This window comes from Mus caroli, unplaced genomic scaffold (assembly GCF_978045245.1).
Source record: "Mus caroli unplaced genomic scaffold, Mus_caroli_1 scaffold_6, whole genome shotgun sequence".
In the NCBI taxonomy this organism is placed as follows: Eukaryota; Metazoa; Chordata; class Mammalia; order Rodentia; family Muridae; genus Mus; species Mus caroli.
The window spans coordinates 32,053,555-32,067,407 of record NW_028227261.1 but is presented as its reverse complement, the minus strand read 5'-3'; the positions used below and the strand labels follow the sequence as shown (position 1 = coordinate 32,067,407).

The window sequence follows — 13,853 nt, the reverse complement described above, 5'->3', positions numbered from 1 at the left end:
GTCCCAACCCCATCTTCTAGTCTCAATTCTAAACCTCTGGGGTTAGGTCCTCAGGATGCATTGTCCTGGATGGACAAAGAGACACGGGTCTGACTGTGCCCTCTGGATACTCAGATCACAAGCCAGATTCCCCCCTGTTCTAAAGCTGGACGCTTCCCCCAGCACTCTCCCCAGCCTCTCTTCTGGCTCTGCTCTTCCACGCTCTCATGAAAACTGCATGCACTCGAACCTCAGCTCACACCAAGCAAGCTTAGGCAGTGCTCCCGGGGCCCTGCTTTTGAAGGTTCAAGGTACTTTGGGCTGTGAATGTGACTGGCAATTAGGGTACACGTGGGTGCATGTGAATTCTGAGGAGGGGCTCCAGATGGCCTCCGGATACACACCAATATAGTCGGTGTGCACACCGTGACCCACGTAGACTCAACCGCAGGGCCAGCTGACCCCCGGCACGCTGGAGAAGGGAAAGCCAAGACCAGAATGTGGGCCAGGAAGACCAGGCCAGGGGCCATTCTGGATCCTCCCACTGGAGAAATAGGATTCTGAACACCCTATCTCCTTCTGTACTGCAGCAGCCAAGGTCTCAGATCATAGTACTGCGTCTGTGTGCCCAAGCAGGGTCAGGCAGACAGAACTGTGTGTATACATGCGCACATGAGGCATGGCCCAAGTCAGGGTACTCGGGGACCCAGCTTTCAGATGGCCAATCCCTGAATCTGTCTCCTCTGGGAGCTGCCCCCTCCCTACCTCCTCTTTCAACCTTCTGGCCCTGTGTCTCAGAGAAGCTTAGCTCTAGGCCTGGCCTCTCTATTGCTAAGTGATTGTAGCGAACCCAGATGAAGCCTTGTGACTGAAAGTCGGGAAAGGTTATTTTTCTGGACCCCTGTTTTCGGTGACTTGTTGAGGAGAAATATTACCCCTGTTCCCACGGCTCTTCTCCCGGAGCGATAGGAGAGCGTGAAGTTATGAAATTGAGGGCACCTTCACTGAGCAATCGATTAGCAGCTGAGGAAGCTGGTGAACTGGCTGTCTGGACATTTCCAGTAATAAATTGTGAAATAGTCCATGAATAAGTAGTCTCGGAGTTGAGAATTACCCCCTAGGAAATGTTGCTGGACTGGAGACGCATTACTAAGGCGAACACCATTTTAATGCCCTGGGCTTCAGCTGTTAAATATGTATGCCATCCGCAAAGCACTTCCCGAAATTAATGGCATTTTGCAGCTGCTCCGAAGGCAGCGTATTTAGATGGAGATGTATAGATTCTGGGGCTGTGGTGGCTTCACAAATGAAGTGCTAATTTTAGAGGCTAAGGCCGTGGGAGGGGGGCGTGGAGGGGGCGGGGTCAGGAAGGGAGACATCTCAGGGGCCTTCCCATTCCCTTCCCTCCACTTCTGCTGGTGGCCATGACTGTTACCCTTTGATGGCCTCGGGCGTGGTCTCTAAGAGGGAAAGGTCACTGAAGTAACTGGGCAGAGAGTATGTGGGAAGGAGGGATGGGCATGGATAGTAGTAATAAGAACAACAGTAGTGGTGATATTGGCAGCCGACACTTCTCGCCAGGCACTAAGTGCTTTCCCTAGGCGGGGTCACCTTACTCCTACTCTGTTAGAATCTCCACTCTACAGAAGGGAGTGGGGATCTCTCCCTGACCTGGCAATTTCCCTGGGAAAGACAACAACTTCCCTCTAGTTCTCTGGCGATGCTAAGTGAGGTCAGGACCACTAAGTACAGTAGTGTAGCCTGGTCACTGCATAAGAACATAAGTCGAGGGGTAAATGGGCTGACAGCGCACCATGCCCCTCTCTCCAGGACATCCCCAGGGCGCGGGGGCTTATTATTCTGCCTGAGCCCCTGACCCAGGCCCACCTGTGCTTCCCCTCCCCCGTGTTGAGCTGCTTGCCTGGCTGTGGGGTAGCACCAGAGGCCCTGAGGTCCAAAGGTCTACCTTCCCATGTGATTAGTCCTGAAAGCATTGTCCTCAGACTCCCCGGGTGGTCAGGAACCTCTTGGAGGCTGAGACACTCTCTGTCTTCGAAACCCAGAAGGAGTCCCCAGAACCTGGGCAGACTCAGTTATAAGGTGGGGCCGTACACTGGGAAACTGGGGGGCCAGGGTAGAAGAACAGAGCCCATCTGCCATAGCAGGAACCTGGGTTGAGACACTGTCAGGTTCTCTCTTTGAGGACATCCAACAACGGTCACCAGAGCCTTCTGCTTCCCACCCCATCCCAGGGGCCCATGGGCGCAAGAAAACGGTCCTGTCAATAGGGAGAGACTGAGATACCCCTCTCAGTAAGTGCTAGTGCTATTGTAGGCAAGTATTCTGTTAGAGGACAGCACTCAGCTAGGAGGAGAGGCATTTAGATAAGAGCAGGGTGTGGGGAAGGTGGCCAGCAGGCCAGGACAGAGAATGGGGTCAGGACTGAGGAAGGGGGTCCAGGAGACCAAAGCAGATGAGATAGTAGCTCTCAGCCTAAGCTCAGAACCGGTAAGAGCAGGTAAAGTCAGGGTGGTCTAAGCCTAGGGACAGAACAGAAAGGAGTGAGCGGGTGTGCTGCTTGGCTGGGTCCATCTGAAACTGGGCTCCTTGGGACTATTTTCAACTGTTGTGTGGCCTTGGGTAATGTAGTGACCCTCTCTGAGCCTGTTTCTTCATGTATTACATGGTGATAAGATCATCTATCTTGCATCCTAAGAAGACTTAAACAAAACAGACTGTCAGGAGTCAAAAAATGGCACGTGGTACACAGTAGTAATTCAATAAATGTGGGAAGTTGGGGGGGTGGGATTCAGCTCAACCACTCTAGACTTCAACACAGAGGGCTGTGAACGAGTGGGGGATGGGAGCCTGAGTCCACGGAATCAAGGACCAGCACTCTGACCTGGATTCGGGGACATCTGGATCTTGTTGCCTCCAGGCACCCCCAACCGGATGCTGTCGGTTCAGGTCCTCCCCCCACCCCCACCCCATGGCTCCCTGCCTCTTCTCCTAGTTCTTCATTTGTGGCACAGCCAGGAAGGAGTGTGTTTTTGAAAAATCAGATAGCGCTAAGCCTTACTCTATGCCTTCCACCCGGAAAGAGGTGCCTGACACAGGACCGACAGCCCTGGACCCACACACTGCCTTCTTGAGGACCCGCTGATGCCTGGGACAGCACAGCCACCTACAGATGAAGTTACCACTGTAGCCACTGATGGCTTACTGTCAGATCCTGACATGGGTGCTGAGGGGACCTTAAAACAGTGGTATTGGGAAGGGGGGATGTCCCATCCATTAACTAATTTGTTAACCTGTCTAATCTGGGGCAAGGAGGGAAGTCACTGTACCAGATGGAGGGCTTTTGCCTGCATGGTCCTCCAGCTTGAGTGGACACAAAGCTTCCAGCAGATCCTGCCTGGATGGGTCTAGTGTGGGGCCCAAGAGTGATTCTCTAACAGGTTATAAGGTCAGGCTCATGCTGGTTTAGAACATTGGTACAGTAGAAAACCTGTACTATAGAATCAGGTAGTCCTGTCCCACCTCTTGACAGTTCTGGGCCACTGGCACCCATGTCAGTCAGTAGCAGCAGGGCCCTGTCAACTTGTGCTGAGATCCCTCCCTGGAGATGCCATTGCAAGCCACCAAGTTGGCTTTCAGAACATAGACTCTCCCTGGACTTGCTTCTAGGCTATTGGTCCAAGGTCCAAGCCATTTGAAATGGTGTCAGAAAGACAAGACTCCAGGGCCTGAGGAGATGGGATGAGTCGTAGGAAAGGACTTACAGAGCAAGCAGGAGGGCCTGGGTTCCATCCATAGAACCATACAGAAAGCCAGGGGTGGTGGCTCAGCCTTGAAATCTCAGTGCTGGAGAGACAGAGATGTGGATCCCTACGGTTCTACAATTAGCGCGTCTAGTTTATTCAGCAGGTGCCAGACCAGTGATAGACCCTGTCTCAAGAACAGGGTGTATGACCCAGATTGCTCTGTGGTGTACACGCCATCCCACCGAAGCAAAGTGAACTTCAAGTGGTCAGTTCTGATTATAGAAACACAAGTAATTCTCTTTTTAAGGCAATTTTCCTTTTTGAGACGAGTTCTCACTATGGTCACTCTGGCCAACCTGGGACTCTGTGTAAACCAGGCTGGCCTTGAACTCACAGAGATCCTCCTGCCTCTACCTCTGCCTCCAGAGTGCTAAGAGTGAAGGCACAAACCACCATGTCTGATTAGGGGGAATATTGAAAAAAAAATATTCTCTACATTTAATGCATGTTTTATTATTATTAAAATGAAAGTAGTAAAAAAAATGGATGGGACTTGAACAGTGATACCCAAGTTAGACCTCTAGCCTCCACAAGAGCTTGCACACATATGTCCATGTACTTATACACACAAACACAAGCACACATGCATGTGCATGCGCCCAGGCCAGTTATGATGGCACATGGCTATAATTGCAGCATTTGGGAGGTGGAGGTCAAGATCAGTAGGTCAAGGTCATGCTTAACTGCTAATTGATTTCAAGGTCAGTCTGAGCTACAGAGCCTACCCCACCCCCCACCCCCCACCCCCGCCCCAGCCACTTAGCCTAGCACCTCTTTTCCCTCTGTCCCCACAGGAGGAGCCTTTTGTCATGTTCCGCAAGTCTGATAGGACCCTTTATGGCAATGACCGATTCGAGGGCTACTGCATCGACTTGCTTAAGGAGCTGGCACACATCCTGGGCTTCTCCTACGAGATCCGGCTGGTGGAAGATGGCAAGTACGGGGCCCAGGACGACAAGGGCCAGTGGAACGGCATGGTCAAGGAACTCATTGACCACGTAAGCCAAGGCGTGGGCAAGGAGGGTGGGATGGGAACAGGGTGGATGGTTCTAGTGAAGTGCCATTTGAACATCTGGGCATCCCAGCCGGTGACAGTATAAGACTGGGCAGGTGGAGATGAAGGTTGTGACCTTGGGGCCTGATCAAGATCCATCAAAGTGTGCCCAGCTCTGCTGGGTCTGCCTGGCCTAGGCGGTCCACCTCCCAACACCCCCACTACGTACACAAATTAGCCCCTCTGATGATGGGCCTTCCCAAGGCATCTTTGGCGAGCCTGCTATGGGGAGGATTCCTACAGCCTCTCAGCCATTTGCTCCTTGAAGGATATCCCAGCCCTGGTAGAGGAACCCTAACAAACATGCCACCCAACTCAAGGGACACGCAAACTGATCTGTCACTTCTCTAGTCATTGTGGGTTCGTTGGTTCGACAGATGACATAAGGAGTGGGCTTGGGGTTTGCATGAAGCAGGGAGTGAGGCTGTACTGGGCAGCACCAAGAACCTCTTGCTCTGCCTGGAGGGGAAAGACCTGGGGTGTAAGGAGTCACGCAGGCAGGGTGAAGGGAGAGAGACACAAGGCAGGAGCCTCGGCTTGTAGACTGTGAGGAAGAGGCCAGGAAAGGAATTGGGGTCCTCAGTTATGGGCACAGGCACAAGTCACCCAGCTGAATAGCTTCCTCCTTAATGAAATGCGCAAGTCACCACCACCTCAGTATCCACCCAGGAACACTGGGGCAGCAGCACAGGGCCACAGGTACCCATGTGATGCTAACAGCAAACATACTCTCCATCTTGAGAAGCTCAGGCTCAGGACCAGCAGATCTGAGGCTCAAGAACCAGCTTTTAGGATTAGCAGAGGTGCAACCTGGGAAGTTCTTCAATGCACGCACACACACACACACACACACACACACACACACATCTTCTCTTTGACTATAGGCATAGTTAGTAACTACTGGGGCCGATAAAGAAGGTGTAAGACTACAGGCAGGTACTGTTTGTCAGGCTCATGGGGCACAGATGAAATATTCCCCACCTCCATCTCAGGCGCCTCAGCAGTACAGAAGCAATACCTATCTGAAAGAAATCCTGCCTGCAGTAAAGGAGGCCATGGACCCTCAGACCTGGTCTCCCCCATCCTTAGGCAGCCCACTGATTCAGTCTCAGAAGCAGAGGCAAAAGGGAGATAGGAGCCAGGCCTCAAATATCGAGTAGTGGGCTGGATGCCAAGCCAGAGAGTCTTTAAAGGCTCTGTGCCTAAGTGGGCCTGGGTTTTCATCTATGTAGAAGAGAGGCCACACTGTCCTAGACCCGGCAGGAGGCCCGTTCATGGCTGACAGTCTCCAATGCGCTATAATCCCAGTTAGTGTCTGGGCTCCTCACTGCTGTGACTCTTCAGGTAGAGGCAGCCTCGCCAGGCTTTGATCACCACTGGATGTTGGTGAAGGTACCATAAGGAGACCTCAGAGGCTCATGGTGGGGAAGAAAGCTGAGGAACAAGAGTCACTCAGAGTCTGCCATGGTAGAGCAATGCCCCTGGCCTGACATAGGTCTACTGAGTCAGACATGGTTTGTATGGCTGGCGAGAGATGCTGACACTTGGTGGCTGTGTGTCCCAGGGCAGTCTCTGAATGTGTCTGTCCCCTTGCCTGTGAAGGGGGATTGTGTACCCAGAGCTCACCTTCCAGGGGTGCTGTGAGGATGCAGTTAACAGGTGTGCTTTGCTGTCGCTGGCAGGGCGTCAGTCCTTAATGGCATTGCTCTTATTTTTATCCTCACAGCTACTCCTCGGAGAGTGTTGGAGGGGGGCAGGGGGGCGGGAGTTGTTCAGGAATCCTTTTGTGTCCCCCAAGCTCCAGTTTCCTGCCTTCACGGTGAGAAAGATGATAACTGTCTCCACTTTCCTCTGCCCACTGTGAGGCTGGAAGAAGACAATGGATGGGAAGGGGCTTCCGAGCTACAGGCGTCCACGTGGATGGAAGGCCATATTGTCACTGTTATTAGTAATAACTGTAATTATTATGGAAATGAGCCAGCAGGACCGGATGCACCTCCCCTTTCCCCGCTCCCCTAAAGCCTTGTGAATGGGACTCTGAAGCCTAGCATTTGCACAGGGGATGATGGGAAGGGAGAAGACAGAGATCCTGTAAGAGGGAAAGCCAAGACCACAGGTGGAAGGGGTGGATCCTCCAGGCCAGCCACCCTCTGCTTCTCAGTGGCCCACAGACAGACTATGAAGGGCAGGCTTTCTAAAGGGACATGATGAGAAAGCCAGCAGCAGCCAGCTCCTCAGCGCCCCTCCGCTGTGGACACACGGGGAGCCTCATCCACAGCCTCCAACCTGCTGGGCAGTGCTTTGGAGACCCGGTACCCATCAAGGCCAGCAAGCTGGGTGGGACAGACAGGGAACCTTGTTAAGCCCGATTCCCTACGATTGATGAGCCTGTTAATCCTAGCTTGGTGCCATTTTTAATAACATCATAACCATTTATTAGTGTCAGATAATTAGTGTTCTCCCTAGCTCATAGGGAGCGTGGTAAAGACTTGGCAATATTATCATTTCCTTATTAGGGATCCGAACAGAGGCGTAAAGATGATGGATCCCCACCTCTGGAAGTGTCTGCTCCCACCCCACCCCACCCCACCTCAGGTCCATGTGGAGGTGCTGGGCAGACCCGCCAACCAGGAGGACTTAAACCATCCGTCCCTGACACTCTGCTGGTCTCCAGTCCAGCATTGTGGGCAGTGGACACCTGGAGGATGCACTCGCCTCCTGCAGACACACTCACCTTCCCTAGTTGCCTTTAACCCACACTGCAGCAAACTATGATTGAACTGTGTGCGCCTTCTGACCTGGCTCCATCCCTGCTGCCCACTCCCCCTCATCCCCTCTCAGGCAGCTATCTCTGCTCACCTCTCTGCCTTCAATCCTCGCACTGAGTCCTGACAACTCTAGAATCCGATGGGAATACCATTCAGATTGCAGCTTGAGCTTACTTCGGCTCTCTCGAGAAGATTCCTCCAGCCTCGCTGGCTTCCATTCGTCCAGCTACAAATGCACACAGAGCCTAGGTTTGGTTCATGCACAGTGAGCATTCATACATGAGAGGTGGCCTACACAGTACACTTTATACCAAGTCCAGCCTCCCTCACTCCATCACACGTGCCTGTGCTCAGATGCCAGCGAGAGAAGTAACCCCCCAGCCACTGTCTTCCTGCTAGACAAGATGTAACCTAGGACCTAGCGGTCCAGGACCTCAACCTTTCCTAGCTGACTCTAAGCAGATGGCCTTGAAGGCTGACACATATTCATCCAACTCCGAGGAAACTGAGGCACACACTAAAGTACCACCTTTCTTGGACCATTGGCCTGCCAGCTAGAGCTTCTGTGTTCTGTTACTATAGTACCCAGGAACCTACTTGGGGAGTGAGAAGGAAGAGACCCAAAAGGAGAGAGCCCAAAGCCAGTGGAAGGCCACAAGCGGAGAGGGAGACAAGAAATATAAGCCTTGAGTCTTCGGTGCTAGCTGAGGGGTGTTGTTGTTGTTGTTGTTGTTGTTGTTGTTGTTGTTGTTGTTGTTTTCGTGCTGGGGGTGGATCCTGAGACTTCTTCACACATGCTAGGCAAGTAACCTATCCCTGAGCTACATGCCCAGACAAGTTATTTAATGTTACTATTGAGAGCTACAGGGCACCACTGGAGGATGTGGAGCCAGGGGTGACATCAACCTGGCTCTAGAGGGAAATTACTCCACTCTTGAGTCAAACTGGAGTCAGCCTGCACATGTGGCTGAGAGGCCTAGAGGAGAGGGCAGGAACAGTGGGAAGGGAAGGAAGTAGAGGCCCATCCAAGGGACATGAAGGCTGCAGACTGGTGCTTGGTGAATGGAGGGGTGGGGGAAGGCTGAGGTGAAGGACCAGGCAGTGGACTAACTTGAATCCCAGGGGAAATGCTGGTCCCCGCACCCCCTTCCAAGTTTCAGATCTTCTAGAGAAGTCACCCGAGGCAGTTAGGACCCTGTTCTCAGCAGGTGGCTATCCAAAGGATGAGGAGGGAGCCAGATGAGGATGAAGGGGAAGACTGCCCAGGATACCTAGCCTGGCAAGGAGGAGAGCCTACAGAGTGTGGGTAAGGAGGTCAGTGGGACCCAGCTCACGCCTGGAATGTGTGGTATAGACTTCCCTCTGGCTTCTAGGTAAGCTTGCACCAAGATAGGGGACAAAGAACGGTCGTAGGTAACCTTGTTATGTCTCCCTTCCTTTATGAAGAAATAGCAATGCCCAGACATCCCCTCTACTCTCCTACCACAGAGTATAGGAAGAGAAAGTGACGCAGCCTGGAGAGACTGCACCCTGTGCTTGACTCTTCTTCTAGACGGGAAGTCTCTGGCACACTTAGCCTGCCCATTGCTTAGCACCCGGACGCAAAGCAGGCACTGGTGAGCAAAAGACTCATAAAAGGGCATGGACTGCTCACTCTGTCCAGAGACATGGCTGCAGGCCAGGATTCACCTTCCCATACAAACTATTCGTGAGGAGGGTCTGGTGAAGTCAAATCTGTGACCCCCATCATCTACTGGGCCCATTGTTTTCCTACCATAAGCCATCCTCACTCTGGCCCGCATGCACGAATGTTGGAACCCAAACCCTGTTCTTGTGTCCAAGAGAAGCTCCGTCCAATCTACCTCCTTCAGGCTGGGCTGGTACACTTGGACACAAGGCATGCTGGGAGCTCTCCCAGGACAGGTTAGGATGCTTCAGGAACAGGGCAGTTAGGGCAGGGGAAACAGATGGCTACAGAAGTGGACTGTTGTCAGGGCAACAGATTGCCCAGAGCTAGACTTGAAGAGTGTTGGGGAAGATCAAGAGGCTATCAGAGTAAATCTGTGGATGACCAGTTAGGCAGGCAGACAGGGGAAGCAGAAAGGACACGGTGCCCTGCTGAGAGTCCATGTATAGCTATTAGCTCTAGAACTCAGCCTAGGGAGCGGCCTGCCAAAGGGGTCAGACAAGAACCAGGCACATGAGAGCTTCATGGTCTAAAAAGGTGGTCAGAGGGAAACAGGTCTAGTGGCTGTGACAGGCAGGCTCCCCAGCAGGGGATCATGGGCCTATTCATCCAACCCAAAGGTCTTGAGTGCCACTGTCACCTTGGGCTCTTAGAGTGCAGGGCCACACAGAAGCCTGTCATGGCTTCTCTAGGGAGGATGACACTGGGGAAGATGGAGTCAGGCAAGAGAAGCTAAAACTGAGACCGGGTTAGTTATTTTTCTCATCGATGTCACAGACATGTGACTAAATAGCCTTGAAGAAGGAGAGGTTTGGGCTTATAGTTTGTAGGTGTGATCCACCATGGCAGGAGAGGCATCGGGAGCCGGAGACAGCTGGTCACGCTGCACACACAGTCAAGAGGCAGGAGGACTGAATGCTCACTTCCCAGCCTGCTGTCTCCTTTTCATTCATTCCAGAGCCTACAGGATGGTGCTGCCCACATTCAGGGCATGTCTTCCCACCTCGAACAACCCTCTCTAGAAACTTCCTCACAGAGATGCCCAGAGGTTCTCTCCTGGGCGATTCTAGATTGTGTCAAATTGACAATATCAACCAGCCACCAGTGGCAAGTGGGTAGGTCTGGGACTCTGCACCATAGACAAGCCCTACAGTGTCTCAGAACCATCCATGTGGTAAGGACAGGCAGGGGTAGGTTTAGGCGTTGGCCCTGACTTTTGTGCAGCTTGTCTGAACTTGGTGGACATGGGAACTATGTAGGACCTTGTAGCAGTTGTCACCAGAGCTGGGGTTAGATGCTTCTAGAATATACCTGCATAAGATTGGTGTATGAGGGTGTATGAACCCAGCCCTAACCAACAACAGACCGGCAGTGGTGGGTGGCAGGCTGGGATGGGGGTGTCATTAGGTGTGGGTGTGACCAAGCCAGAAAGAAGCAATGGATCAGACAAGCAAAATACCATCAGGTCTTTAGCCACTGGTGCAAAAGGAAGATGGAGGTGCCTGGAGGAGACTAAAGCAGAGGACAGTGACTCAGGTTTGTTTGTCTATGACTTGGAGAAGGAAGAGGTGTTCAGGCTTGCATAGGGTGTTTACTGAGATGGCCACAGCCAAGGTTGCTGAAGTCTCCCACAATCAGGGACTAACTGAGGCTGTAGCTAAGTGCACAGTGGTCTTCAGTGCAGGCAGATCAGAAGGCCTGGAAATCCCCACCCTGTGCACATGAGGGAATGAGAAACAAAGAGTTCCTTTAGGGGTGGTAGTACGGGATATGTATCATGATACAGGGAAACCTGTCCAGCCAGCCATCCTCAGAGTCAGGTACAGTGCCCTCCCCAGGGACTTGGGGAATCACAGAGCTGTCTCAGGCATAGGAGAGACCACTGTCAAACTGTCAGGAGTTCTCAGCCTAGGAGGCTTGTACATAGACCACAGATGGAGGATCTGACAGTTGACATTTGGGGATTTTCCAATACCTGTCCCCCCTCTAGTCAGATTTATGTGAACTGTTCAGAATGCCAGTTCTAGGGTTGCTGGTCACCGCAGTGCTCACTGTCAACATTGTCAGCTGGCTCAGGGTGTCACAGAAGACACCCTCCACGGCCCAGCACACTTCTGAGAGCATCATTCTGAAGAGGGTCTTGCCGGATGGCATCTTTAGAGCCTTCCAGTGTGGTCAAGAAGTTCAGTAACTCACTCAAGGCCTCGTGCTGTGTTCTGTGGATGCAGGAGTAAACATAGGCAAGGCCCCTCCCCTGAGCCTCAGGATGTTGCATTCTAGCATTGGAAATGAACAAATAACGGATGTGAGTCTCCAGCCCCAGTAAGTTCATCTAAGCAGGAGATTGGGTTGAGTCTCCAGCCAGGATGATGCTGCAAATATGGGAGGTAGCTGGTCAGGAGAGCTTCTCTGACTTCTAGACAGATCTAGACAGAGCCTGAGGATTGAGAGAGTGGGGATTTGCTGTGACCCACCCCAGAAAGCCCGAGAGCAGTGGTTCTCACCCTTCAGCTGCAACGCTTTAATACAGTCCCTCATGTTCTGCTGACACCCCCCACCATAAAATTAATTTTGTTACTATTTCATAACTGTAATTTTGCTCCTGTTAAGAACTGCAATGTAAACCTTTTTGGAGCTAGAGATTTGTCAGAGGGGTTGAGACCCAGAGGTCAAGAACCATTACCCTAGAGGAAGGCCTGAGAGACTCATGCAAGGCAGAAGGATGTCACTGCTGTCCCCTTGGTCTGCAGCATTTAACCCAAGGAGGGCATGAGGTCATTTCTGGTCCCTAGAATGCAGACTGTGGTAGTCAAGGGAGAAGAACACTTTTGTAGATTGACCCATCAGGGCCACCATAGGCAGCAGTTTCTATTCTGAGAAAACACGGGTCAAATGGTCAGAGTCAATCTGACTTCAGGAAAAATATGTATGCAGAGTTGGGAAACTGAGACCAGAATCAGTGTGTGTGTGTGTGTGTGTGTGTGTGTGTGTGTGTGTGTGTGTGTGTCACAGCAAGTATGTAGAGGTCACATGACAATTTACGGGAGTCAGTTTTCTTCTTCGACCCTGTGGGCCCTGGGGATCAAACTCAGGTGGTCAGTTTGGGTGGATATTCTAATGTTTGTTTTTCTAACAAAATTTCCTGGAGCCTCCTCTTTATGTCGAGCTCCGCACTAATCCCCGAGAGGAGAGGCGAGAGGCGCTTCAGTGAAGGGAACAAGCTTAATCCTCACCCTCCTGGAGTTTATATACTGACAGGGAAGGCAGAGATTAAACAATAGCTTATAAAGAAAAGTTCTGTTGTGATCAGAGCAGCATGGAGCAATGCAGGGAAGAGCGATCACTGTCCCGTGTATGATGGGGAATCTAGCCTACTTCAAAGAGGTGGGGTTCCAGCCCCAGCCCCCTTGGACGCTGCTAGGACAGGCCCCACCCATTTGGGTTAATACCACTATCAGGAATTTGGGGAGAGGACTCAAAGTGGCAGAAGATGGGTCATCTACCCCTGGATTCTGGTGACTGGGGCAGACTGAACCTGCCATTCTTCTTGATAGACACTGGCACAGTATGGAGCCTTCGGGGAGGCAGGACTGGGGCCATTCTCCAGGCCTGGGAAAGGCACACACATCATTGCTTCGTCAGCCAACAAGGCTGCCGCAGCTTTGGGGGTGAATCGTAGAGGCAGGGCTGGCAGCTGGTACTTGGGATGTTACTCACACCTGTCTGGGTCCGTTCAGACACGTGGGAGGCTAGACGATGCTTTGTCAGGTTGCTACCCAGGCTCTGCGTGAGGTACCTTGTTTCCTCAGCTTGGATGGAAAGCATCTAGGTAGAGAAACAGCACTTGGAAAGTGCAGAAGCTGAGGATGCTCCTGTGTGAATCAAGTTTTTATCACTGACAAACAGAAATACATTTTTTAAAAAATTGTGTGTGTGTGTGTGTGTGTGTGTGTGTGTGTGTACGTGCGTGCGAGTGCATGAGTGCTGGCGCGCTCATGCCATTGGTGTACACGTGGGGGTCAGAGGACAACCTTGATGCTGGTTCTCACCTTCCAGTTTGTGGGAGACAGAGTCTCTTGTACACTGCTGAATACCCCAAGCTGAACCACAAACTTCCCAGGGTCCGCCAGTCTCTCCCTCTGATCTCACGTATAGATGTGTGCGTCCAAGCCTGGCTTCTGTGAGGGCTCTGGGGATCCAGACTCAAGTCCTCACACTTGCATGACAAGTGTTAGAGAGAAACACCTAAGTGGAGGGTTAGAGTTAGCTCACGGTTTTAGAAAATCCAGCTGCTTGCTCCACTTGCCCTGCTGCCCTGTGGTGAAGCAAGAAGGGCATCATGACCATGGGAGCGTGGGGCAGAGGCTTGTAGCCTCCTGGCTTCTGAGAAACAGAGACAAAATACCCTTTATAGACACAAACATCCAAGTGACCTATCTCCCACAGTGAAGCTTCTCTTTCCAGTAATACTATTACAGTGCAAATCTATCAGTGGATTAATAAGATCAAGGCACTCGGTATCCGGTCGTGAGGGATCCTAA

General features: G+C 52.0%; 1 protein-coding gene across 3 annotated transcripts in view; it reads left to right on the top strand.

Moving 5' to 3' along the window:
• Positions 1–13,853, top strand: part of Grik3 (glutamate ionotropic receptor kainate type subunit 3) — a 219,619-nt gene that overhangs the window by 171,264 nt on the left and 34,502 nt on the right. For all 3 annotated transcript variants that reach the window (XM_021159766.3, XM_021159768.3, XM_029476815.2), the window contains exon 10: positions 4,598–4,801. In XM_021159766.3, coding sequence (XP_021015425.1) covers positions 4,598–4,801 — 204 coding nt within the window. The remainder of the gene's footprint in view (positions 1–4,597; positions 4,802–13,853) is intronic.